The sequence below is a fragment of the Mugil cephalus genome, chromosome 6 (assembly GCF_022458985.1).
Source record: "Mugil cephalus isolate CIBA_MC_2020 chromosome 6, CIBA_Mcephalus_1.1, whole genome shotgun sequence".
Taxonomy (NCBI): Eukaryota; Metazoa; Chordata; class Actinopteri; order Mugiliformes; family Mugilidae; genus Mugil; species Mugil cephalus.
The window spans coordinates 4,814,595-4,840,699 of NC_061775.1; the positions used below are offsets into that span (position 1 = coordinate 4,814,595).

Here is a 26,105-nt window from a genome sequence, read left to right on the forward strand (position 1 = left end):
TTCATGTACAAGATGGTGTCAGTGTGTGCTTGAAGAGAAAACAACAATGGTGTGTGTGTGTGTGTGTGTGTGTGTGCGTGTGCACATGTGTGTATGTGAGAGAGAGAGATCTGTGTGTTGTTTGTTTTCCAGTGACAGATCCAGTCCCCCTGCAGACAGAGTGGGTGATTAACAGGGTTGACGCCTAGAAGGTGGCCCTCTCATTAACACTGAGCATGCACGCGCGCGCACACACACACACACACCATACACACACACACAGACACGCACACACACACACAGGCTTTTTCTGTACTGTGCCTTGTTTTCTCTCCCTTCCTGTTTGTATAAATGTGTCTTGTCTTTACTTTGTAGGTTTGCATGTTTGGGTGGTAACATTCTAACATTTGTAGGATCAGAGTCTGGAATCTCAGGGGTCATATGAAGTGAAATATGTGTCAGAATGAATTCAGAGTACTTTGTGTTGAAGGATAATTATGTTTCTTACGTTGATAGCTCTTGTGCCACATACATAATGGTTACTCTTGAAGGTTACATCACATCTTAAGATTCTCTTTAACATCTGTGAGTTGTTGAGAGGCATTCGCTGATCTGTGATTATTTCTGAGAACTCCTTCAGCTGCAATGCTGTGGCGATACACCTCTGAGGCTAAGAGGATTGTATGTTCATCTCCACTTAAGATGCTTTTGGAAAACAGGTCCAGACCTTAGACCCTTGAAACATTTCAGCCAAAAAAGTCCTTTCCCACTGTCATCTAAATGCACATAAAAACAACATGATTTGTCAAGTTAGGGTATGATAAATGTTTGCATGGAGCTTCTGAAACCGGAGTTGTTATAGCTTTTTAACTTTTTTCTCTCTCTCTCTTTCTAGTACTATGAGATGTCCTACGGGCTCAATATTGAGATGCACAAACAGGTAAGAGTATATTTAGTCTTCTGAGAGTTTTTTTTTTGTTCCCATCACATAATATATAAAACTGTTCTAAGGTTATAGCAGATTGCTTATGAAAAAAAAAAGATTCGAATACAGGAGGATGCTTTTTTCCAGGCTGGATTCAAACTGTGGGGCGTGTGTTTATGAGACCACAACAGAAAAATAAACATTGCAGTCTTCTATCAGGTGTGATAAGAAGTCGATGCTGCTGTTATCAGTGAAGTTTGTTGGTCTGTCGTCCTCGTCCTATATGCGTTTGTCTAGGTTACACAAGGTTGTATAAAATAAAATAGGGGAAGATACATTTTCCATAGGGTTTCCATAGGGACCAAATGACATATCCTTACCCTATGTCATGTGTGGTTCTAGACCAAAACTTGTTTTTGAGCTGGAGCTTCTACAATGATACAGTCTGTCAGGCCGTCGAGTGACAAAATCAGAATGTAACAGACAGATATATCAGCGTGAGAGCGAAAAACCCAGGTCGACGCGGCATTGCTGTTCACATGTGAAAGGGGCTTTGGACTTCTGTGCTGCAGCAATACATTTCCTGGTCACACATAAAGCAATACCTATGAATTTAATTTGAAATTTAGTTAAAGGTCCAGTGGTTTTCTGAAGGTTACCTAGTTGATACCACTCAAGGTGTGATCAAGTGGTGATGTTGAACATTTCAGTCTTGGTTGATTTGGCAGTGGTAACATTAGTTGGCTACCTTGCTGAATTGTTGGAGGTGTGCAGCACTTCATCTAACAGCTCATTGTGCAAAAATTTTAAATGGACTGACTGTCAGAAAATACCAAAAATGACTGTTTTTGTTTTGTAGAAACATTTTAATGAATGTTTAACAGCAACTTGCAATTTAGCCGGTAAATGCTTTAATGCAAAGCTGCTACAGAAGAAAGATGGTCAAAACAGCAGGAACACTTAGGTTTCATCTTGAGGTCTTCATCAGAGTCATCATGGGTGTTTTGACCACTTCATACCACTTTCCTTTTTCTGTGCACCTTGGAAGAAGGTGAGGCTGGGCCAAACTTCACCAGCAGCAGACTGGTTATAACATGATGATGAGTTGGCATTCTGCATTCATGTCCATCTGTCTGCTTAACAGTAACTTAATACAGAATTTCTGGGAATGACACCACAAATGTCTTTCACATATATAAATGTAGTAACAAATATTGAAAATAGTCACTTGTTATTGTTGAAATATTCCAACCATTTAATCACTTTGTTTTGGCAAATGGCTGTAAATACCACAATGAATATGACATCACTAGAACAAAGACATCACTAAAGACAAATCTAAGTGCAACATTGTTTCATTGTCTAGCAGGAAATAGTCTGTTCAGCGTGCTATGAAGAGATCAGCAGGAGTTGAAGTTATTTCATTATATTTTTTTTTTCACAGTCACAAACAAAGCCTCCATCTAACTTTAAGTGAGCATCATTTCAAACTCACTGACTATTTAAGTCTCAAGGACTACCAGTTCTTTATCCCATTCTGTCATTGCTGTTGCATCAGAATCGGATGCTAACACATTCAATGGATTTGCCTTGGCAGTAAGTGCAATACACATAAAAATAAGTCTTAACAAGAACAAAGAACAATATGAAATACAGAAAGAATATCCAAAAGGTATGGATTTGAATCAAGAAGGAACCATTTTTAAATAGAACTGTACAGTATAGACACGGGTTGTATGACTGTTGGTCACGTACATATGACATATAGTGACTTTTTGGAGAATTTCATTGCCATCAAAACCTTGGTAGCACCAGTTAATCATAATTTTTCATCACATTGGAAGGTTTTGAAAAATAAATAATGTCTGTTTTTTTAGTATATCTTAATGTTTTTTGGATTATTTTTATTTAAGTATATATTTTTTTTTTTAGCATTGTCAACGAAAAAACGACAAAATGTTAATCTGTTTCAAATTTAGCGAAGACCATGCAGTCTGAAAACCGAAGAGAAAAAGACTCCTCTGTTTAGGCAGAGGAGTGTGAAGCTGATGTCCATACATCAGTTTGTGTGGCTGAAGCTGGGGGAGTAATTTATGCTCAGCCTGTAGGAGGGAGAGAGCGATGGGTCTCCAAAGGGCCAGACCTTATCTGTGACCTTGTCTGGTGCTGCCCGTCCACACACACAAACACACACACTGTCTTATGATTGACGGCGCATGCTGACAGCCATATTGGAAGAGGCGAGTACGCTTTGAGAAATGGACGCGCACACATGCACAGACAGAAGTAGCAGCCTCCGTGATTTAAAGACCTGCACATAGACTGTATGCACCCACACACACTCTGCCGTTGTGAGCACACATACACTAAGCCTCGTGTGTGCAGTTTATCACACCTTTTTCCTTTATCTCACAGGGGCGAAATTCGCAGGCACAAGTGGGGTTGTGTGTGTGTTTCATATACTGTATATGTGTGTCTGTCTTTGTGTGCTTGTGATATTGTACATTTACTTTTGTTCTGACTCTCTGCATTTTTTTTTTAAATGTCAGTGTGTGGGTTGAACCTGAACAATTTTTGGTGTGTGCGTGTGTGTGTATATGTGTGCATGTGCCCCCCTCTGTCAGTGCATATGCTTGTGTTTTTGTGCGCGTGTGTTTTACTGGCACATGTTCGTAAGGGCTTGTGTGTTATTGTTCATGTGTGCTCCTGTTATCCTGTGTCTTTCTTTGTGCACAGTGTGAGTGGGTGCGCACAGTCGCTAGTTCCATTAGAGAGTTGAAATTGAAGGGGATGTGTGGAAACGGGTGTCGAGGAGCATTCATGTCTAGGCCTATTGTGCAGAGCCAGTCTCCCCCTCTCTCCTCCTCCTCTTCCCACCTCTGTCTCTATTTCCCTCTCTTTCTTTCTCTTTCACACTCTCACACATTCAATTGCTCCCTCTTGATCACTCTGTCCTACTCAATTCAAAAAATGCCCCTCCACTCTGTCTGTTCATGCTCTCTCTTTTCTCTTGTGTCTCTCTGCATCTCTGTTTTGTCTTGGTGAGGAGAAGCAAGGTTGAGTTGTGGATTGGGAATACGTTGAACGAAGATGTATTGTTGCTGGATCCTTTTGGGTTTTTTTCCGTTCTGTTTCCTTGTCACACTGTCTTTCTTCCTATAAGTTTAGTCATGCAATCCTGACACCATGCACTGTGTACAATATGTGTGGGTGGGGCTGGAGCCTACCTCAGCTGGCATTGTTGTGTTCAGCAAAAACATTTCTACATCAGGTTTTCAGACTTTCTCTTGCGTTAATGCATTTATTTTTTTTCATGCAAACTAAATATCTGGAGTCACAGGTAATTTACTCCATTAGAAGTTCAAAAGTACAGTATCGCCTGCTGAGTACCTCAAAATTGTGGTTAATAACAATATTTAACTAAATGTTCTCTCAACTAAATTCTGTACCATTTGCATCTGATTCAAGTCCAGTTGTGGCATTTAAACGTGCAGAAAATGTGCACCTTTCGAATTGAAATATATTTATGTTTACAAAAGGATGGATATCTTAGGGTACTATCTATTCTTGGCAAGGAACTATTTCCACAAGTCTCAGATAGTGAAGCTCCTGCAGCTGCAAAACCAGGACACTCTAAGGAAGTCTGTGTAATGTTAGGATTGTTTATGCTGTCCTCCATACTTCCTTGAAACACATATTAAATCAGCTTGAACACATTTTTTCTCTCTCTGTTTGCTTTTTTTTTTGCATTATAAAAATATAAAATATTATTCAAGCACAAAAGTGAAAAAGTCACAGAGACATCTGAAAGAATACACTCTTCAGCCATTTGATGAATTAGCTGTGTCTTAAAGCTCAGATTTACATTATACAGAGTTTACTTTACACACATACAGTGCTTGCGTCAGTGAAGGAGTGCTTCGGCAGCACTTCAGGGAAGCTAGATAGAAGCAGAGTAAAATGTAAAAATGGACTCGAGCGAGCAGCATTCGTATAGAAAAATGTGTGACTGAAGAAAAGATGATAGAGAGCACAGATAAAAGAAGAGACAGCAGCTGGGTTGGAAAAAAAAACAAGAGTTAGGATAAAGAGCGCCGAAAAAGAGGAAGAGACATAGTTAGCGTGGAGCGAGTCCCACAGAGACGTTTTAGAGAGACATTTTAGAGATGTCGGGGAGATTGTATGTGTAATGATGAGCGGATAGGAGTGAAGCGCTTGATGGGGAACTGTGCTCTGCATGCCTAATGACTGTTAGGAGGGCCCTCTCTCCTCATCTCGCCATGAATTAGGCTCTAACACAATTACTGCTGCTTTGCATATCTCAGACGGATTGGATGATTACCAACCAAATGTGATAATAGACCTGCATGTGAGAAAGATAGGGAATGTGCATGGCATGAAAGAGAGCAGCGTGTATGTGTGTGATTGTTACTTGGTGTGTGTATGCGTGCGCAATTGTGTTTTCTGAAAGATTATTAAGTACAAGCAACTTAATTAATGAGGTGAATAAAGGGATTCTGCTGTGGCTGATATATACGTATGTGGGATATCTTTGCCCCAGTTTGGGAAGGTCATAGCAGATGTTTCCCATACTGATGAGTGAAAGACAGTTCACATTTAATCAGGGTTTAAAAGATAAGTCTGGATATTTTCTCTTGTCAACAATAACCCTGAAAAAAGAAAAAATCATTAAAACGAGTTGATCCTCGCAAGTTTTGTCTTTGTAGCTAAAGCCTAGTATATTCCTCTGTGCCATAGACATGCATTGTTGTCCAAAAGATATTTAAGTAGCTACATACCAGCAAAGGTGATCAACAGAGACAAGATGAAATGGGTGGAGCTATTTTGAAAATTCATAGGAGATGGCGATCTTAATTTGGCGTATCATTTGCTTTTCAAAGGAAGGGGACCAGCTGGTTATTAAACTAAAGGTTTGCTGTATTTATGCATCTTATTTTGAAAGTTCAGTGGTAGCTAACCAGCTGGCCACAGCCCACAACACTACCTGCCATTCAGCTGCTTAACAAGTCTTTCATCCTGGAGATGGATTCTGACTCCAGTGTCTTCGACTGCAGCTGGCATTGCTAGTTGGCTGTCGTCACAGGGGCACTCAATCGGCTCCTCTGTAAGCTTGTTGTAGCGGCACAGGAACCAGTTCCCCACCTGCTGCAGGTTCTGGTTGTGCCTCCAAATCTCAGTAGATCAGTCAGACTTTAGAACAAGTGCTAAAGTGTCACCACGGTGGAGACGATGGAGTTGTGGTCCATCCACAGGATGAAACAGTCGCTGGAGAGACAGTTGAACGACATCAACCACAACCACAACAGCGGCCATGCCAGCTGCAGTTACACCAAACAAGACTTTATAATAAATTCAGTTCACTGGTGTGAACACTAGCAGGACCCTGAAACTGAAGCAGATGAAAGGAATTCGGGCATCATGCGCGTTTCCTACTACAATATGTCAAAGTTTGAAAAATGTATTGTTGGGCTTGTGCGCTGAAACCCAACTAGCATCCTGTTCCAGCGTGTCCACAGGTCCACACGGCCGAGAAGAGATCTAATCATACAGTTTATGAGAAACCACTTGTGGACAGATGATGCACTCAGGCTGAAATTTGCTTCTCATTCATTTCAATTCAACTTGGTGAACTATCGAGGATACGGTACGGTTTGATGAAATGTTGATGGCTTGTGTGGCTGTTTTCACACTGCAAAAATGAGAATACTGACACAGGTTACTGAGGGTGAGGTGTTTGACTAAACAGTGTATAATAAACACATTTGTGCTCCCGCTGTTGTTAAAGTATTGGCCATCCCACACTTTTTAGCCTCCAACCACTACCCCTGACTGCATTGTGTGAGTCATTTTTGCCTAGGCGGATTTCGGTCTCACTGTGCCATTAGGGGGCTTTAAACACACCAATGAGCAACACTCAACACATATTACTTCATGATCATGAACATGTGCACCATATTTTATTTTGAGTCACTCATACTTGAACCATCCTGTTTCTGTAAATACGCTCAAGACCACCAACTGAGTAATCGTCTGCGAGTCGTCCCCAACAGATGCTAATTATTCTTGTTGAAGTACCGTTCACTAAGAAGGCAGTTCACAGATTTTTTGCGAGAGAATTTAGACTGTTATAGAAAACGGTTCATGTCTGACCAGTTTAACAGGTTAACATTACAACAATAGTTCAAACAGACCCGCGTAGACTAATTGGTTATTTGTTGTGTTTTGTGGACTTGTTGCAGAAAACGTTGAATAGTAATAAACTAATAAACTTCTCCTTCTACAGGCTGAGATAGTGAAGAGATTGAACGGGATCTGTGCACAAGTCCTCCCCTACCTGTCTCAGGAGGTAAGACACGCACACACACACACGCACGCACACACACACACACGCACACACACACACACACACACACACACACACACACACACACACACACACAAGGACGTCACTAACCCTGTGACCCTCTGCACTATTCCTTACATCCTGGAATGAGATCACCCTCATTCCCGCCTCATTACCTCTCCTCCTCCGTGACCCCTCTCTCAGCATCCCTCCCCTCTCCCCCCGTCATTCATCATCACTTGCTTCCTGTCTTCCTTTCCACTTTCACCCTGCCCCCCTTTCTTCCCCTCTGTCATATTCAATCCGTCCCTTCCTTACTGTTTTCCCTTCCCCCTCCCCTCTCAACCTCCTCTTCCCCTCCCCTCCCTCTCTTCTATCCCACCCTCCCTTTTCTTTGTATGTGTGTGTGTGTGTGTTTGTGTGTCAATGTAATAAATGGTTGTGTGATTCAGATAAGCCCTGCTCTTATCTGCCCACCAGGGGGTTGACCTCCACCCATTACAGCACACCAGCCGACCATCCATCCACCGATGTCACACATGGCTTTTGTGTGTCTGTGTGTGTATTTGTGTGCATATGACTGGATGAATAGCTAAATGACCAGAGGGGGAGGTGCATCACCAGAGAGCGTTGTCGGGTCTCTGTTGGGACTATTGATATTGATCTAACCTCTCCACCTCTCTCTCCCCAAACTCTCCACCCCTTGTTTCTGTCTCACTTTTATTGTCTCCCTCACTTTGCTCCTCTTGTCTTCATCCCTCACTCCCTCCCTCTTTCCCTCCCCTGTCTGCAGCACCAGCAGCAGGTCCTGGCAGCCATAGAGAGGGCCAAGCAGGTCACCCCCCCAGAGATGAACTCCATCATAAGGGTACGATGTTCCAGCCCCCCAGTCCTGCCCAAGGGCCTAATGATGGCTAGTAAAGTCCAAATATTGATCAGTGTGATCAATTCTATTGTTTTCTTAAATGACTGTGTGTATTGGCTTATTGTTAGTGGGAAAGGCTTAGTGCGTTATCACAAGTGCAGGTCTGTGCAGGTTTTCTGTTAGATTAGGTGAGACAACCCAGATGATATCATTATGGTATCATTTCCTCTTCCAGATCTTGTTTTTGCAGACTTAGCAGTAATCAGCGATTAAGAAACAGGTTTTCATCTATAAAACGAGTGTACGTTAAATGTAGCATTTAAATTACTGCCCTATAATCCTATTTATGGGCTGAATCTCTCTGCCGCCCACTACTTTGGAGCAGTTATGGATCATTAACTTTAGCTTGCTAGCTAAATTACTGAATAAATACAGTTTGGGCCCCAGCCAGTTTGCTGCAGTCCTTTATGTCTGTGGCTTTAATGTTAGCCAGCTACAATTTATCACTATCCGCCTTGTGCTTGCTAGCTTAGCTACTCCATCATTTTAGTAGAGGTTTAGTATTAGCTAGCCTAGCCACTTCATCATTTCACTATGTGTCTAGTGTTGGCTAGCCTAGCCACTCCATCACTGTGATTCATGTTGCAAAGAGGTGCCTTGCTTTTGTCTTTGTGTCTATTGCTTTAGAGACGCAGGATACTGGTCTGTCTAGGGCTGGAGAAGTTTTTCTCAGCACGGGGGCCGGGGGGAGGAATCTCTGTCTTCTCACCTTTCTGACTCATATCATGTATATTTGGAGAACACATGAAGGCTGGCTCTGAACCTAAAGTGCTTTGTAGGTGTAGCAGGAGCAAGCGGTTTATGAGAAGTCAGTCAGGACTGTCATAAAAACCAGCCCACTAATGTGTCGTCTCATTGAGTGGTGGCAGGGAGTGATGAAAAGGCACAGGGCTGGCAGTAACACTGTGTCTCTTTATATTAAAATGAAAATCATGTGCATCCTAAGGTAGTTCTAGAAATATTTTAGATAACATTTCGGACCTTGTCTGTCCTCTGTCCTTTGCCTCCTACAGTCCTAATGCACTTGTTTTCTTAGCGTTATATATCTTGAAAATTGCATCTATTATAAATAAGTTATGTGTGCTGCAGACTTCTTACTGAGCATGTATTTCAGCTGTGATATGTGCGTACCATCTATCCTATTGTTCCGAAACTATTAACGCTGAGCCTCGGGGGTTATATATTCATCATAACTGGCAATTTATAATAGCTCTGTGCAGGTTTTGAATTTCCTACATTGTTCTGCAGTGATTTGTGTGCTGGGTCTATGCGGTGTCTAAGTTGTGTCTGATTGTCTTCCATGCAGCAGCAGCTCCAGGCTCACCAGCTGTCTCAGCTCCAGGGTCTAGCCCTGCCCATGACCCCCCTGCCGCTGGGCCTGAGCCAGCCGACTCTCCCCGCTGTCACCACCTCTTCCGGTCTCTTCTCCCTCTCTTCTCTGCTGGCCTCCCAAGCCCAGCTGGCCAAGGAGGAAAAAGCATCACGCGACGGTGTCGACAGCCACCGCGAGGAGGACGGCGACAAGTCTGATTAGATGGTGTCCCCATTCAGCTCTGTCTTTATCCAGAGACCTGAATGCCCAGATCTGCGCCCCCTTGGCCTTCAGCCTCTCCCCTGGTCTCCCTCTCTTTGACCTTACCTAACATGGGCTTCAATCCCATCACCACAGCTCCAGCTTCAGACCCCTAACAGTCCCATTATTGGGAGAGCTTTGGCACCTGCCACCTAATATCTTCATATCTATCATACTTCGGTTGTATCCACATTTCTTTTTTATCACCATGAGACTGCCCCCTCCTTATGTCTCTTGTGTCTTTTCCTGAAGCGTCGTCCCTTTTTCTTTTCTTTTCTTTTTTTTTTTTGGTATGGGATTAAGCTACATTTCCAGTTTATTTATTTTTTATCAGGACTATTTTCTATTTCGGTTCCTTCCTGCCTTCCTGTTGCTCTGTCTCTCACTCCTTATTCCTGTTTAGTTTCTGATTTTTTTCTCCCTTGCTCCCTCCCACTCTCCCCCAGCCTTTTGCCTCCGTTCTACGCAGGTCCTTGTTAGGCAGCACTGATCTATGAGACTGAATGGTAGGTGTTAAAGCAGGCTAACTGTTAAACACAGGGATTCATTGGCAGGCTGTAAAACTTGTAAGACATAACACAGGATTCCTGCAGACTTCTAAGATAAAGATCTTAGAAATCAACAGTGTTGATATTTCGTGGCGTTTCAGATTGCATGCTTCCATTTTCTTCTAAAAGTGGGCTGTGAGTGCATTGTTACACATCACGAAAATATTGAAATAGTGCCCTAACTGGTTAAAGATACAAACTAAAGAGCTACACTCACGTCCACACCAAAAACTTGGACTAGAGGACGAAGAAGAAAGGTCCAGTTGACAAACTTAAGATGTTGTCTACAAACATTAATGTACAGAGTGAAAAGCACCCTCTTAGAATAAACATCCTGTCAGACTAGATAGCAAACCCTCCTTAGTAAGTAATCCACCTTACTTGCCTGACCTTGTGAGGTATGGTGGTTAAATAAACCTAGCACCTTAATTGAAAGGGATCATTAAACAGAAATAAGGTAGAAAAGAGTTGAATTCACTTCCCTTCTGGCCCCCTTCAACCACCTTTTTTAATCTATTAATGTGCACTAATAGAGCAAACACTGAGGGGAGAGAGTGTGCATGGTGAGTGTTTGACAGCAGAGGGCAGCGTGTGTCTTTGAAGTATCCTCCTCGCTGCTATCAGACCTGAGGACGGTGACACAGTACAGGCTGTGTCGCATGGGGAATGGCTTATTTATCCACTCTGAGTGTACAAACCTAATATACAGACACTAGACTGTGACATTAATCTGCAGGCGGTCAGTCCCAGTAACAGTTGTGATCAGTCCCTGAGAAATGGTCTACTTTGCTCTCTGAGTAGTAGATTATGCAGGAACAGCTCTGTTCCAGCGTAAAGAAAAAATATGGTACATTATGATTCATACGCACATACACATCTGTCACGTATCAGACTAATGCTGTATTAAACAGGTGATTTAACAACTATATACAACGCTGGGTTGGAAAACTCAATGACTGAACACGAGTGGAAAGAAGAACTCCCTCTCACACAGATTAGTCAGTTAGATGTCCAGAGGAGAATTAATCCATTCTTCAATATGCCAAAATTCACATGTGAATATTTGAAGGACATGTGTGTTTGGTTATTTCAGATCAAAGTACAGACTGAATTTATGCTCCTTAAACTACAGCATGACAAAACCAACAGGAGGATAAAGCAGTCGTCACTTGTACTTGCACCTACTGTCCTATGAAGAGAACATGTGTCCTGAGGGGTCCAATCTCAAGTGGCCAGTTTATAGAGCAAGAGTGAACTCACTGCAGATGTGTGTGAGATCTGATCACCACGTTTGGAGGTGACCTGGGTCACTTGTGATTGCAACAGCAGTGTGAACAGACAACGTGTCCTGGCCACATCGATGGACCACCTACTCAGCTGACGGCCTCTTGCATAAGCACAGTTTTGCCTCATTGATTTAGAAGAAAAAAAGAAACACACAAAACCACTTCTTTGGCAAAAGCACCTAAAGTGTTGTTAGTATGGAGAGCCTTTTAAAATATTTTGTCCTTGTGGTTATAAACATGAATAGACAAATTAAATTACTGAATAGGAGTTGACTATCTGGATTTCCATCATAAAAAAAGCCTAACTGCAAACAGCACAGCAGTGAAATTACTCTGTGGATGAACACTTCAATGGTTTGAGTAATCGGAGGTTTGTGCAGGTCTCTGAAATAACAAACGTCATGGCAGGGATAAATAATATGAATAATAACTTGACGTGTGTGCTTTCACTGAGTGAGAAAGACTTTAACAAGCCATCAAACAGCACAGTAGACGGTTGTGTACGGCCGTAGGACTGTACATTAGTCTTCTGCTCTTCAGGTGATGTTTGGATTTATTTACATTCCGAGTGTAAAACTTGGATCCAGTCCTAACTGGTGGATCGAGACGCATTTTAATTGTAGGTGTGAACATAAAGCTGGATACATTTGATCTGATCGTTCAGGACTCATGTTCATACTGACCAGGGCCAGAGATATAGGAGGGTTAGTTTGGTTACAGACTGTCTATAAAGTTAGGTTTTATACACTTTGCCTCTTCTGATTTTACCATCTAGAATACACGCTCCTTTCACTTGGATGAAAACAAAGTCAAAATGATGATAAAGCACATTTTGTTGAAGTCACCTTAAGACATTTCGATTCATGTGCACGCTTGATACAGTATGCCAACAGTTAGTATATGAGGACACTTCAGAGTAACTCCGTTCTAAACGTCCAGATGATAAATCGGGGACGGCATTGGCTCCTTCAGTGATGCCCACTGTTGTGTATGTATGTGAATACATAAAAGAGGTGTGTATAAACAGTTGTACAGGTTGTCGATGACCGAGCAGATGAAATGCGTTGCTGTTCGTGCTACAACTAAAGCTAACATGCTATCCTGCTTGTGAATTAAGCTCGCAGCACGTCCTCCTCCCATCTAGCCACATACCGTATGCATCTAGCTACATACTGTACTTGTCGTAGTGATATGCAGAACGTGTAGACAAAGCAAAACGAACACACACACACATCAATGCATGTCTGCGGGGGAGCTGAGATTGATTTCTTTCTAGTGGAGACTTGTTTTTTTAAACAGAATGTTTGATCTGAAATTTGTGTGATCAATGCACTTGTTTTTTCTCCCCTTCATTTTTAAATATTAATCAATATGAACTAGAAGGAGACTTACAAAGCTGACGTTATAAACATACAAATGAAATTCTATGTATTTGTTCAAGTAGTTGGAGGTGCTCGCCTCTGTATACAGTTATACATAGAAAGCTTTATGTGTATATGGCTGCATCTTGTCTGTCCTGGATGATTCTTGTGCTGTTGTGTTACAAAGCCGATGTGACACCAGGGGGGAAACTGCAGTATGTTGACCTTTGACCCCTTCTGCTCTTCGCTGACCCCTTCCTCCCCATCCCTTTTTTTCTCCCGTGCCACATCCCACCTCCCCAACTTTTTTGCCCTCATGGCGTGAAGCATTGTAAGCGTTTTGAGCTTTGTAAAGGTCTTTTTTTAAATACTTATTTTGTGTATAATGTAAAACATACAAGTGTGTACTTTGGCAAAAAAGAAAAAAAAAAGTTTTGTGTCTGAAATCATAGCTTCATTTAAACAAACAAAAAATTAAAAAAAAAAAAAGTACAACAAACATTTACTATAAATAATATGAAATGTTCTGCAGTAAGGAAGGACTTCTGGTGCCTTACAAATAAAGTCAATCAAATCATAAAAAAAACAAAAACGTCTCTGTGCCTTTGACTTGTTTGTACTTTGACAACTACACACTGTCTCCTGATGGGGACGCATGGCGATTGAGTTACTAACTAGCAACATGTTTAATTCCAGGAACAGGGTTTTATGATTTTCAGTTCTTGGCGAGAGGCACACAAGCCCTCATGTCTTAAGTCCCTCGGTTACTTTTACTGGGTTCCTTTTCCAAGCAGGAGGTCCAGAGTAAAGGGTGAGCAACACTGGTTTTATATGTTTAAACTCATTACATCAACTTTTTTCTCTCTTTTTCTTTTTGACGATTTTGTATTTTTACTTTTTTAAATATACATTTCAGACAACGTCCTTGTAAAAATCATTTTTGATTGTGATGTTTGCTCTAGCATTTAATGTGCAGCTAAAAATGTTTTATAACTAACATAATATCAATTAGCAATATGTAGCGTTTACTGTAAGTTCGCTAGTACCCCTTAAATTGCATCTCCACGATACAACAGGCACAGTTAACACAGCTTTGACTGTGATGGGAGATTCAGTTACTGAATGTGTTAGAAGCCGCTGGAGGTGATTGGAACCCAAAGACAAGCAGGAACTTAGACAGAAATCAGTCACACCACGTTCTGTCCTGCAGGCGTTGATTGTGAGACACTTTCTAGCAGATGATGTTCTCATTCAATAGCTGCTTTTTTTTCCCTCTGAGCCTTTAAATGACTTCTTTTCCACGCTGATATGAAAGTTTAAGACTTTGTGTATAAAGATTACTTTAAAAAGTCATATAGTCATAGGAAAATGTTCATTTCCTTTAGTTTATCAGACCAGATGTGAAAAACAACTGATTCAAATATTACAGAATTAAGAAACACTGATTATATGAAGGAATCCCTGTGAGCAGTCCCAGCTGTTACAGGACCAGAGGCAGACACCAGTAGTGATCCCAGCATGGCTGATTGGTGTCATATACATCTGGTCTGGATTTATCTAGTTCCAGTACTTTTCCATGCAGGATGTTGTCTGTCTTGGGGAAGCTGTTATTCATCATAACAAACACAGGTCTGCTCTCAACACATGACTGAAGGATTCATCTTGCATCTGTTAGTCCAGAGTCCAGCCTCAACCATTTCCCTGATGTATTTTGAGGAAATACAGAAGCGTAAATAGCGAAGTACAAATTCAAACACGGTCCGATGTCTTCGCACCGCCTCAGGGTGCCTGTAGTTCACGTGGGATCCACAGGGAGGAAGTGTTGATTTACGCTCACTAGCACCTGCCATCTGAGGTGAAAGCGGCAGGTAATTGCTCTGAGGTATTCTCACGTGTGCTCCGGGGTTTGTGTGTCACGCTGGAGGGGGAGCTTCCTGTTCTTTAGGCTGCGCTGATGAGGCCTTATCTATTCTGCACTGCCTGTACCGGAACCGATATGACATATCTGGGACTGGATCACGACCTCCTCAGCACCTGCACATAATCCTCATTTAGATGCCCTGTCTGGTAGCTATGAGACACAACTTGGTTTTGCACCTCTTCCACACACGCACATGCACACACACACACACATCACTGTGTGGATAATCTTTTTATTTTTTTTTTCCAGTGTGAATGACAGCACATTCTTGGCTCATTTCCTCCTCTACTCTCGTCTCACTTTCTTTTTCTTCCCTTGCCTGTCACTCTCACCCCCTGTTTGCCTTTCCCCTGTGTGTCCGTGCAGCCAGATGAGTGCATTGAGTGTGTGTGTTCAGAGAAACAGGACAGAGAGAGGAAGGGCTCGTGAACCCTCTGAGTTCCTGTGGTTGCAGCCCTTCTTCCTCCCTTCCTCTCTCTCCCTACAGACGGCTCTGGATCTGACACTTAAATAAATATGAAAGTGCCCTATTTTTTTCCCTCTGTCTGTCTGAGGATTCGCATGCTCCTCACAAGCAGCTACGCAGCCGCGGAGGAGAACGGGGCTGAGTTGAATTTGACCAGAGCGAATTGACGCCACCAATAATTATTTCCCTTTGTGCAATCTTTGACCCACGAAATTACAAAAATTATGGCATTTTATTAGTTGACCTTTTCATGTCCTTAAAAACATGTCACATGGAGCAGTTTGTGGCAGAGGAAGCCACTTTTAGGTTTCTGTGTTTCCACACAGACTGAAGTTAAAAGCAGGGACAGCATTAGGCCCTATTGTCAATTACCTCCCGCTGAGCCCCGGAGAACTGAAAGGAGCCCAGCGACACTCCAGCCGGGGGGAAAGTTGAGAAAGGCTCAAATTTGTTGCGAACGTCAGCGGCCAGACCAATGCCAATCACCCCTCGTTTCGATTCTCACAGGAACGGAAACGCTGCCACAAACAGGACCAAACAGTTCTGTGCGCTGGAATCAAACCGTGCGACGGGAAATTAACAATTGGCTTGTGCGTAGTAGGATGGGATACGTCAGGAAACAGCCATTCAGTCTGTGCAGAGTACTTTGTGAACATCAACACAAATCGGACACAAAGGACCAGCTTCCTGAAAGACCACAGACCACCGCCTACTCCTTCTTCTTCTTGTTTGAGTGTCACCACTACATAAATCCAACGCACCCTTTTCCTTATGGCTGTGTACTTAAAGGCACCAGCGCTCTGCTCTTTTCCTGCCTGAGATTTACGCTGTCGCTTGCCGCCTATGGTCACTCCCTGCTGGGCTTCAGATTGGTGCTTCATTGTTTGGGGGTTACAAAGTCAGAGCAGAAACATTAAGACTTTACATTCTCTACATTTACATCATAATGCATCATACGTGAGAGGGTTGCCAGAGTCCCGGCTGAAAGACTCGTGAGCCAACAAGTTTGGATGGAGCCACTTCTTTGAAGACGGCGGCACGGATTCATCTCCTCTCTGTGTGTACTCAGTGCTGATGGGAATGCACAGAGCCTGCACTGGAAAACAAACGTCTGTGTATATGATGATGAGTCTGAGCGAAAAGAGAGATGGGAAGAAAGGGGGATGGAGAGAGAAAGAGAGAGAGAGAGAGAGAGAAGCGTCTTGATTAATCATGATTGACTCATTCAGAGCCCACTCGTCTTTCCCCCTCCCTCCCTCGCTCCGGCTCTCCTTTACGGCTTGATTACAGAGACGTACTCTATCTCTCATTACCTCCCCTCCTCCATCTCACGCTCTTTTTTTCATCTTTTCTTTCTTTCTCTCTATATGACCCCCTCCTCCCCCCACAGCTCCCACCCCGCTCCCTCCAACTCCCACCCTGCTGTGCCAGTTTATTCATCCGTCCCCAGGAAAGGAGGCTGTCAATCTCTGCCTGCCGCATCTCCATCCTCTAACCCGCCGCACGTCCCTTCATGTATCCCTCCATCCATCCATCTGTCTCTCCACTCCATCTACTGCCACTCTTTCCCCCCCTCTTTCCTCATTCCTGCCACTTTGCGACTCCTTTATATATAAAATGTTCTCTTTTCCCCCTTCAAAGGCCCCCTCTATTTATCTTAGCCTTTTTTCCCCTCTGCTGCATTCAGAGTGATCTGTTGTTCCGTGTGTGTCTGTCAGGCACACTCGGAGATGGAAAGAAGCAAACACACAAAGAGAAATCAACTTCTCTCTCTCCGTCCCCCTCTCTCCGTCTCTTTCTGTGTCTCTCCCTTTCTCTCAGCCTCAGCTGGAGGAACAGTGACTGTTGACACAGCTCGGCCTAATACAGATGCTTCCAGAGATGCACCCTGGGAAACCGTCTCTTGGCCTGCTTTTCTAATCTTGTCTTCTCTCAGTACAGCCCCCCCCCATTTCAAGCTCACGTACAAACCCACACACCGTTCTCAGCGTGTGGGTTTGTTTATGAGGGTGAAGCTCAGACATGCATGTTTGCTCGCACTGTGTCCGAACTTTCGCGTGAGGCCTGCTGATACGTCTGGGCGTGTGCGGCAGAAAGAGAAAGAGATGAGAGACTGTTCGAAGTTTAATGGAGTCATACGAGATATAAACATCCCTTCTCTTCCTCTCCGTCCTCTTCTCTCCGTCACTGACCTTCCTGACCTATAGCTTCCTCTCACCTCTCCCCTCCTCTAATATTTTTGCCTTGCTATAAATTTGTCTCTCCTCTCTTTGCTCGTCTCATCTTTCCTCCTGGCTCGCTTTCCATTCCTCTCTCGCCCCTCTTTTTCAGTTTCATCTTTCATGTCACACCCTGCCCATGTTTGACTCATAACGGCTCGCTCTCTACCCATTACTCACCGTCTATCTCTGTCGCTTTGTTCTTTCCAAGTCTTCAACCAGTGCCTCATCGCTTTCCTTTTTTCCCCGACAACGGTTTAGAAAACCTTGACTGATAATATTGTCAGCACTGTCTCTTCTCTCACCATCACTCTGTATTTGGACTTTATGGAGAAGGAGCCGGGCCCAGCTTGGCACTGAAACAGGTGGTGTATGACCCCAGTTGCAGCACAAAGAGGCAGAGTGGAATCAGACAGGCGAACAGGGAAAACGGAGGCAAATGCTGCGACACCGATAGCTTAGCTCTGCATAAAGATGAAACACAGCTGTGACTTGGCTTGTTCAAAACATTCTTTTCTCATCGGGATATGGTTTGATGCAGGATGTCATCTGTACATTTGCGTGGGTGTACGAGATAACAATAGGAAACATTCCCAGCTAGGTTAAACGTGATCTTATCCTGATATTTAAAAGAGTATTCAGACATTTTGAGAAATACAATTCCTAACGTTATTGTCAAAAGTTTAAAAATGCAAGAAATCCATAATACAATCAGACTGGAAACATCATCTGTTCCTTTGCTTTTCTTAAAGATAAGGACACACCATGCCGCCGCAACAAAGAGTGACTGTGATGTCACCCCACGTCACCTCTGACTGACCTAAAAGTGGCACTTAAACACATCACACAAGATTACAGCTAATGGCCAAATAACACATACCGTATGTTGTGCACCTGTGCAAAAGGAAATAATTCCAGGAAACCATGAGAGTTACTATCATCTGGGAAGCTTAGAGCTTCAAATCACTGTACAGAGCTGGCCTCTCCTGTAAGCTAATCAGGTGGACTACAGCTTGTTCTTTCTAGATGATAGCATCTTCCCGTCATAGGGCAGCTGTGGCTCAGTAGGTAGAGCAGGTTGTCCGCAAACCAGAGGCAGTTTACTCCCCAGGACACGCCGAAGTGCCCTCCACTCCCAGTTGCTCCCAGTGTGTGTGCTTGTGTGAGCGAATGGGTAGATGTGTCACAGTCAGTGCGTTTACATGCACAGCTTAATAGAGCTATGCTCGAATTTCGACTTTCTGAATGCAGCTCTTGTCCCAGTTTACATGCAACAGAGAAAATCAAACAACTGACGGGAACATGTCCTCCTCCTCCACACTAGGTGGTGATATGTGTCTTGTCAGCAGGTTAATACCATGTTAATACAACCCCCCTTCCAGTTGACCTTACACGTCATATATAAACAAGGGCAGCATTTCAAACAATAACCAGATGGGTAATTGTACAGCTCTTTTAATCTCGTACGTAATGTGCGCTACTTATGGTGCAGATAAGATGTGCGCTATCCATCAGGTGGTTCTTCTACCGGCTCTGTTCACCTTCTTCTTCTTCTGCAACTGGCTTCCTTGGATGTTTTTGTTCCGGGTTTATACAGCAGTGCAGTGGTTGTGGAGCTTGTGCACACATGTTGTCCAGTTCAATGTCTGATTAAGTGTATACATGCTGGAGAAAATCGATTTCCAAGGAGAACTCCTATTTTAGCTGGAGTAACGTGTTTACACGCACTTAAGTTGTCCAGTTAAAGTCGGATTAAGGCAATAATTACTTTTTTTCCATTTGCATGTAAAAGTACTGTGTGACTGTAAAGAGTCCTAACAGGAAGAAAGGTGCGATAAAAGAACAAAACCATTGACCATTCTTGAAAATCATGTATTTAAATGCTCAGATTAGATAAAGGTGAATGGTCTCTCACTGCCTCTTTCTGCCTCTTTCCCATTTTCGCAACATGCTGATGTCTCAAAAGCCAGCAACAAGGGTACCGGAAAAAGGGGTCACAGATGTTCTCCAACTGACAATGGCTGACCCCCAGCTTGGTTTGTCGTATGTGCATGTTCGTTTGTTTGTCCTCTAGTGGCTAGAATGTGGATTTTGTACCCACTGGACAGAGCCAGGCTAGCAGTTGTGCATTTACATAAGCTTCTTATGCAAAATTCCAACATTTCTCCAAAGATGTTTGCACTCCTGTCCTCCTCAAACACTTGTACATCCAGTATTTGAACTCTTCCGTCCATGTTACCATCAAGTTTGTCCTGCCGTCCACATCATACCATGGAACAAACAGTATATCACAACACCTTCACCAGTGTGAACCCTATCAATGAATATGAAACTATTCCTTTAACATCCAACCGTTCTGTTTAAAGAACATGCGAGGATACTTCTTGCTTTTTACATGCTTTTTTTTATATTCCTCTTTCCTCTTTCAATTTGATTTCCCCCTCTCCCTGCGCCTGAAGTCTCTCTGGTGATGTTGTTCAGTGTGGAGCCCTCCCCTGTGTGGTTAGTGGGCTGTTACCCAGCTGCCTCTGATACTTCCTGCCTGTCACTTCCAATCCTGGTGACAGTGCGCCTAAAACACACACACACACACGCATACACATGCCTTGTCTTCTTCTGACACACCAGCGTTTAGGAGCATTATTTAGTCGCCGTCCAAAAGATATGCGCAAACATGCACGCTAATGTTTTCCACACACGAGCCTGTGAAACCATTAGGAGGCACACAGACAGACTTGCAGGAACCCACGCATGCACACACACACAATGAAACACTTCAACACATGCTGGCAGTCTTACATGTGTATATATGAGGATATGAATGTAGAAACACATGTGCCTGCACACACACACACACACACACACAGACACACACACACACACACACACACTGGCGGAGCGGTGAAGTAGACTCCCCATTGCTGAAAGCCAAATTCATTTAGCGAGTGTCCTCTCTCTCTCCTCTCCCTCTCTCCAGCTTTATTTGCAGCCTGCCACACTGCACCTCCTTTTCCCCCTCATCCTCTTCTTCCTCTCCTTGCTATCAGAGGACAAACCAAGTCTTTCTTTATTTTTATTTTCCTCCACCTTCTTTCTCATGTTTCTCTTCCTTCACATCTATACATTACCTTCGGTTTCAACAGAGCAAGCGCTTACAGTACTCACACGGGCTACATTCATATCATATATCAGGTGATCAAAGACAGTTTGTTATTAACTGCAGGTTGCTTTCATCCACATCTGTCCTACTGCATTTCAGCCAAAACAGTTCTGCTACTAGAGCCGCTTCTCGTGCCCGTAATTAATGTGTTGCCATAACAACAGACTTCTCATTGTTTACATCGAAGATCTTAGTGACTGATGTTAAGTATTTCCTTCGATCTAATTAGATGAGCTAACTGTGCAGATGTGCATGAGTACATGCAGCATAAAAGTATTTATACATGAGAGTTTTTCCCTTTTAAGTAAAGAGGCGGCTTCCGGGGCTGAAAAATTAAAAATAAAGCTTGTGCAGTTTCTTGAATGACCACTTGAGGACTTAGACAGGCTTGAATGATCCACGAGGGAAATTACTTTGTCACCGTAACTTTGTTCCATATAGAAGTAAACAACACAAAAAACACAAGGAAGATAAAACAAATGAGATCAAATTAAAGAAAAATAAAATATATACAAGTTGGCAAAAAACAGAATGGCATCTCCTTGTATTTGTACTTGTGAGGGAGGGATGTAAATTCAAACGCAGCATGTTCGCCTGTAGAGTCTGAATCCAGGTACAGATGTACTGTGGTCCGATGAACCAGATGTTCAAAGCACCTCTCATACACTCCCTGTAGGTCCCATCAAGTGCACACAGTCCATCGATCCCGCTGCTGAAAACCTCACAATCCCCTTGAGGCCAGACCCGACCACTGACCCGAAGCTCCTTCTCCGCACCTCCACCGCCAACTCCATCTTTGCATCCCCAGGACTTCTTCTGAGGCTTAGTGGGAATCTCAGCCGCTAGTGGTTTGCTTTCACCCAAATGGGGGCGCGGCCTATTTGTTACTCTCTTCCATCCAAAGCACTTAGGACTCACTCTAGGGGACAGGGACAGCGTTAGCAATTGATAGCAGGAACACACCACCGGACACAACGGCTGCTCCACTGAACTCCACAGCCAACGACCAATACAGCCAAAAAACAAAAAATACAGAGAAAAACAAAATAAAACCAGCACAAAAAGACCAAAACAACCAAAAACTATTTAGATCGGTTCGAGGCACAGACAAAATAACAAGTCAGACAAAAGAACAACCATTAACACACTAAGAACAACCTTCATGGAACAACTGGCAACATGCAGCCACTCTTTCAAGCGCAAAAAAAAGGAGGCGTCTCCTTTTTAAAATGTCCAGCTTTATACCACAAATTAACGTGTTTACAGCAAAAATGTTTTTTTGGTGATTTTTTTGTGATTTTTTTTTTAACGTATGTTTAAAATGATTTATAAGGACACGGTCAGTATGAATGAGCGTTGTTAGAGGTTTTCAGTGGTATGCTTAGACGCCATCTATCCTGCCTGAGCTCTTTTAATACCTCTTTGCCCAAACACTCGAGTGTTTTGAGTCAGGCACTTCCAAGATGGCAACGGCTTACGCCTCATTCAGCTTCAAAACTGCTCTTCAGGAATGCTATGGGTCATGCATCTTTATATTAAATATCAACCGTCAAACACAGTACTCTCACTGAAGGCATCTCTGTTCCTGAACCTTACTGTTTTGTGTAAAATGCTCAGAACGGATCCAGATCCAAATCAGGAACAAAAACTCAACTGGTTCTGCATTGATGGAAACCAACAGCAGACTTCCTCTGTGGATGCTCGTTGTCATGGAGATTTAAGTGCTTGTGACATTTGAATTGAAAGTGTTTTCTTCTCGTTCATTTACTGGCTCCTGGTTCAGTAATGCATCTCGAGACAATTTGAATTGTTACTGACACTATATTAATGCAATTGTGTTGTTTGTGATTTTATAAAAACAGCCTCATCTTTTGGTTATACATTTACATTTCTTACATCAAGTTACCTTTCCAACTGCTAGCCTCGGAGGCTAACAGGCGTCAACAGTTCCCTAGCAGTGGTCTTCTCACAACTGAAGGTCAACCATTTTGTGTAAACCACTTCCCATTTTGTAACCACGAGTTCCATTTGAAGGCAGTGTTAGGAAGTGAGTTTTCAGTTGAGACTATTTAGGGACAGGCTGACATCCAAAAAGCCGTCTGTGGTTAGTGACCCCACCATGTCCCCATGATGGAGGATACTCTGACTTAGGAGCACAGCACTGGTTGGCTGCCTGCTCACTAAAAGTTAATCCACAACGTTTAAACAATCACAATCAGTTGTCGTTTGTCCATTATCGTTGTCAAAATGCACATGTCTCACTGTAGATTTCATTTCCTCCAGATCTCTGAGGTCTCCTGACTTAAAGCTGCTTGGCTGTCTAGACTAAAACACTCGGGGGGGCTTGAATACAGTAATGCACTTTCATCATGTTTGTTGTTTTTAAAGTGCTTAATCCACAAAGAGGCGCGACTTAACTTGTGTCTCCCTCAGTACGTTCCACTATCAACATATATGTAAATGTATGCCATAAAGGATGCTGTTCTTTCACCGCGTGTCATTATTATTTGTTTATGCAGTCTTTTTGTTTCACACATTATTATTATTATTTTTACTACCCATGCTCTCTATTGAAATACCTTTTTTATTCTTTGAAGTAATCTGCTGCTTTATGCTGCAGCAGTGACCAAATGTTGCCATGGGGATCAGTAAAAAAAAAAAAAAAAGAAGAAGAATCAAATCTGTAAAACACACATGTCACTGTTGTTATGCATAAACAATTCTGGCTTCTTTTTTATTTGTGCTGTAATGGTAGTTGTGTGTGTGTGTGTGTGTGTGTGTGTGTGTGTGTGTCTGTGTCTCAGCAGGGCGACAGTCTTCCAGTTTGGGGACATGAGCTTCGGCTGGTACAACACTTTCACTAGTCTGAGAGGACATGATGCACATTGTGGGCGGCTCAGACTTCTGTGTTAAGTTGACGCAGAAGCTACGGTGACAGCACAGACCCCTACACACACCCTGCTCAGACCCTAGCGCCATAACTGACATGTAGTATTTCTGGCTGCTTCTCCATCTCCGCAATTTTCAAATTGATTATTTCGGATCAATACAGATGGAGCACATGGCTTGGACCGGTGCTGGTTATGTGCGTAAACTACGGCGTCTGTGTCCGGCAGAGCCTTTAATCATTCTGAATTATTCTCAAATGGAAACATTGTCACAATAATATGATCTTCAAGAGTAGTTAAAATGGAGATCATCTATGTGTCCTGTTCTGTGTCCTGTCCTAGTGCTTCCAGTTTCCCATTTCAAATGACAAATGTAGACTACTGCCACTTGCTGGTATGGAGGGTTTTGTTTTGTTTTGTTTTGTTTTTTTCGTGCAGGCTTAAAACGTTGTTGGCGGTGGCCTTTTTTAGTGTGTTCATCTTGTTCGTCCCTGTTTTTTCTGCCACAGGCGTAGTGAGGCCTTCATTGCTGGTAGTTCCTCTGTGGCGTTGTTATGATGATAGTTTCATACAAACCTGAAAGTGCAGATCCCAATCATTCTATATGTGCTCTATAAGAGTTATCAGGTCAGATTTGCACCAAATTAAAAATTAAAGCAAACATTTGATACTGTTAGAGCTCTTTAGACTGTTTTAAGTTTAAATTGGTGTTAAGTTTTAAGTCACCCCTGATACTATGACCACATCTTTCACCGATCAACCTTGTTTGTCTTATGTCTTATCTCAATGCCTTTCCCCATTCGTTTCTATATTCCTTATTGTGAACATCAGTGTTGTTTTTAATCTTCAGAAAGTGATGTGACCCACAATGCTACACCTGCCACACTTTTATCTAATTCATCAGAGCTTGTTTAATTTGTTAGCTTGTTTTTGTATTACCTCTAATGGCAGCCAGCAGCCGATACTGAGCCAGGATCTTCGGATGGAAGGACATAAATAGACAAGAAGAGAAAAACTATGAAAGCGCCCAGTGCACTGAACAGGGCCGAGGCGCTGTTGGCATGTTTGATGTGTGTTGACAGTTTGTGGGTTCATGGCCGACCTCTCCTGTTTTCTAGTCCAGTTTCACATCCTAGACTCACCTGTCCCATGTGCCCTGGCTCTGTCTGGTTGGGCCTGTTGTTTCTTGAAAACACTTTCATCTTGATCCTCATCACTAATTCATTCGCTTACGACCTCCATCCATCAGCGCGAGCTCAAGTATGAAAACACCTCAGGCTAACAATAGTGGCCTGGCTTCCTCTTCGCACTACGAAACCTACTCTTGACGTCTACTCTGAAGAGTCCCTGGATATAAAATTCTTCTCCTTTTCTCACTTTTTTCTTATATTTCCTTTGAGCCACATCCCTGTCTCTCTGTCAGACCTTTTCATTTTCAGACTCTTACATTTCCAGTTTATGCTCTTCTTTTGCCTCTTCCTCTCGTCCCGTTTTTCATTTCTAACTGCATTTACCCGAGCTCTCCTCTAAAAGCAAGCATTACAGCAAGTGCCAATGACAAGATAATGACCTCCTTGTAGTTAGTCACCTAAACACAGTAATGCTAATGTTAGATCCTCTCAGCCCCTTTGTGTGCTTTACAAATATATTCCTGCCCACACGTACTTCAGAATCCTAATTTTGTTGGTTTTCTATTATTATTTTTTTTTCTCCTTTGTTGTTCATATTAATTTTTTGACTCTTCTGTTGCTGTTTGGAGATCAAGGATACAAAGAGTCTGAACTGCTGCTCATGCTGTGAAAAATATTCGCTCATATTTGGATTATGAGACTTTTTCTCAGTTTTGGTTCTGATGTCCTTTTGAAAGAGTGTTCTTTGTTTTTCTGTGGGAACCATTCAGAGTCCTTTGTATGACTTCATAAATGCATGGTTGTCAGCCTGTGAAACATTAGCTTTGCTCATTTGCTGGAATGCAGATTCCTCAATGATACAAGAGTTTTCATCTGTCATCTGTTGTGTGCTACCCATGTAAAGCATGCCAGCCCACATCCTTACAGTCAGAAATCCATTTAAGTCTATCCACATGGGACTTTATTCACAGAAACAGCGTGGCTATAGAGATATCACTGTCTCTCTGTTGACTGGTTGGTCCCACAGTCCAGTTCAGAGTGTGTGAAATATTTGCCAACTATCCCATGGACTGCCAAGAAATCTTGACTTTTGGCGTTCTTCCGACTTTGTTTCTTGCAACACCGGGGGATGTACATTTCTGTTTTTTAGTGTTGACAGCTAACTCATGAAACACTTTAGAGGGAACCAACAAGTCCTCATTTGTTGATTTATTTCCAAATTTTCTACATTTCTCTAGAAAAAAAAAAATAGACTCAAAATATCAGTGAATCTTCACACAATTCCTGAAAGTAGACAAAGAGAACAGACGAAGCAGAGACATTATACTTTACATATACATTATACACACACTTACACCTA

General features: G+C 42.7%; 1 protein-coding gene across 3 annotated transcripts in view; it reads left to right on the forward strand.

The window, feature by feature from the left end:
• Positions 1–13,553, forward strand: part of tle5 (TLE family member 5, transcriptional modulator) — a 37,039-nt gene extending 23,486 nt beyond the window's left edge. The window contains exons 4-7 of one of the 3 annotated variants that reach the window (XM_047587102.1): positions 875–919; positions 7,209–7,271; positions 8,062–8,136; positions 9,503–13,553. In XM_047587102.1, the coding sequence (XP_047443058.1) occupies positions 875–919; positions 7,209–7,271; positions 8,062–8,136; positions 9,503–9,727 (408 nt within the window). In that variant the 3' untranslated portion in view covers positions 9,728–13,553. Of the gene's footprint in view, positions 1–874; positions 920–7,208; positions 7,272–8,061; positions 8,137–9,499 lie in introns of all 3 variants that reach the window. The other 2 variants (XM_047587101.1, XM_047587103.1) reach the window with 2 other exon arrangements.
• Positions 13,554–26,105: the final 12,552 nt, after the last annotated feature.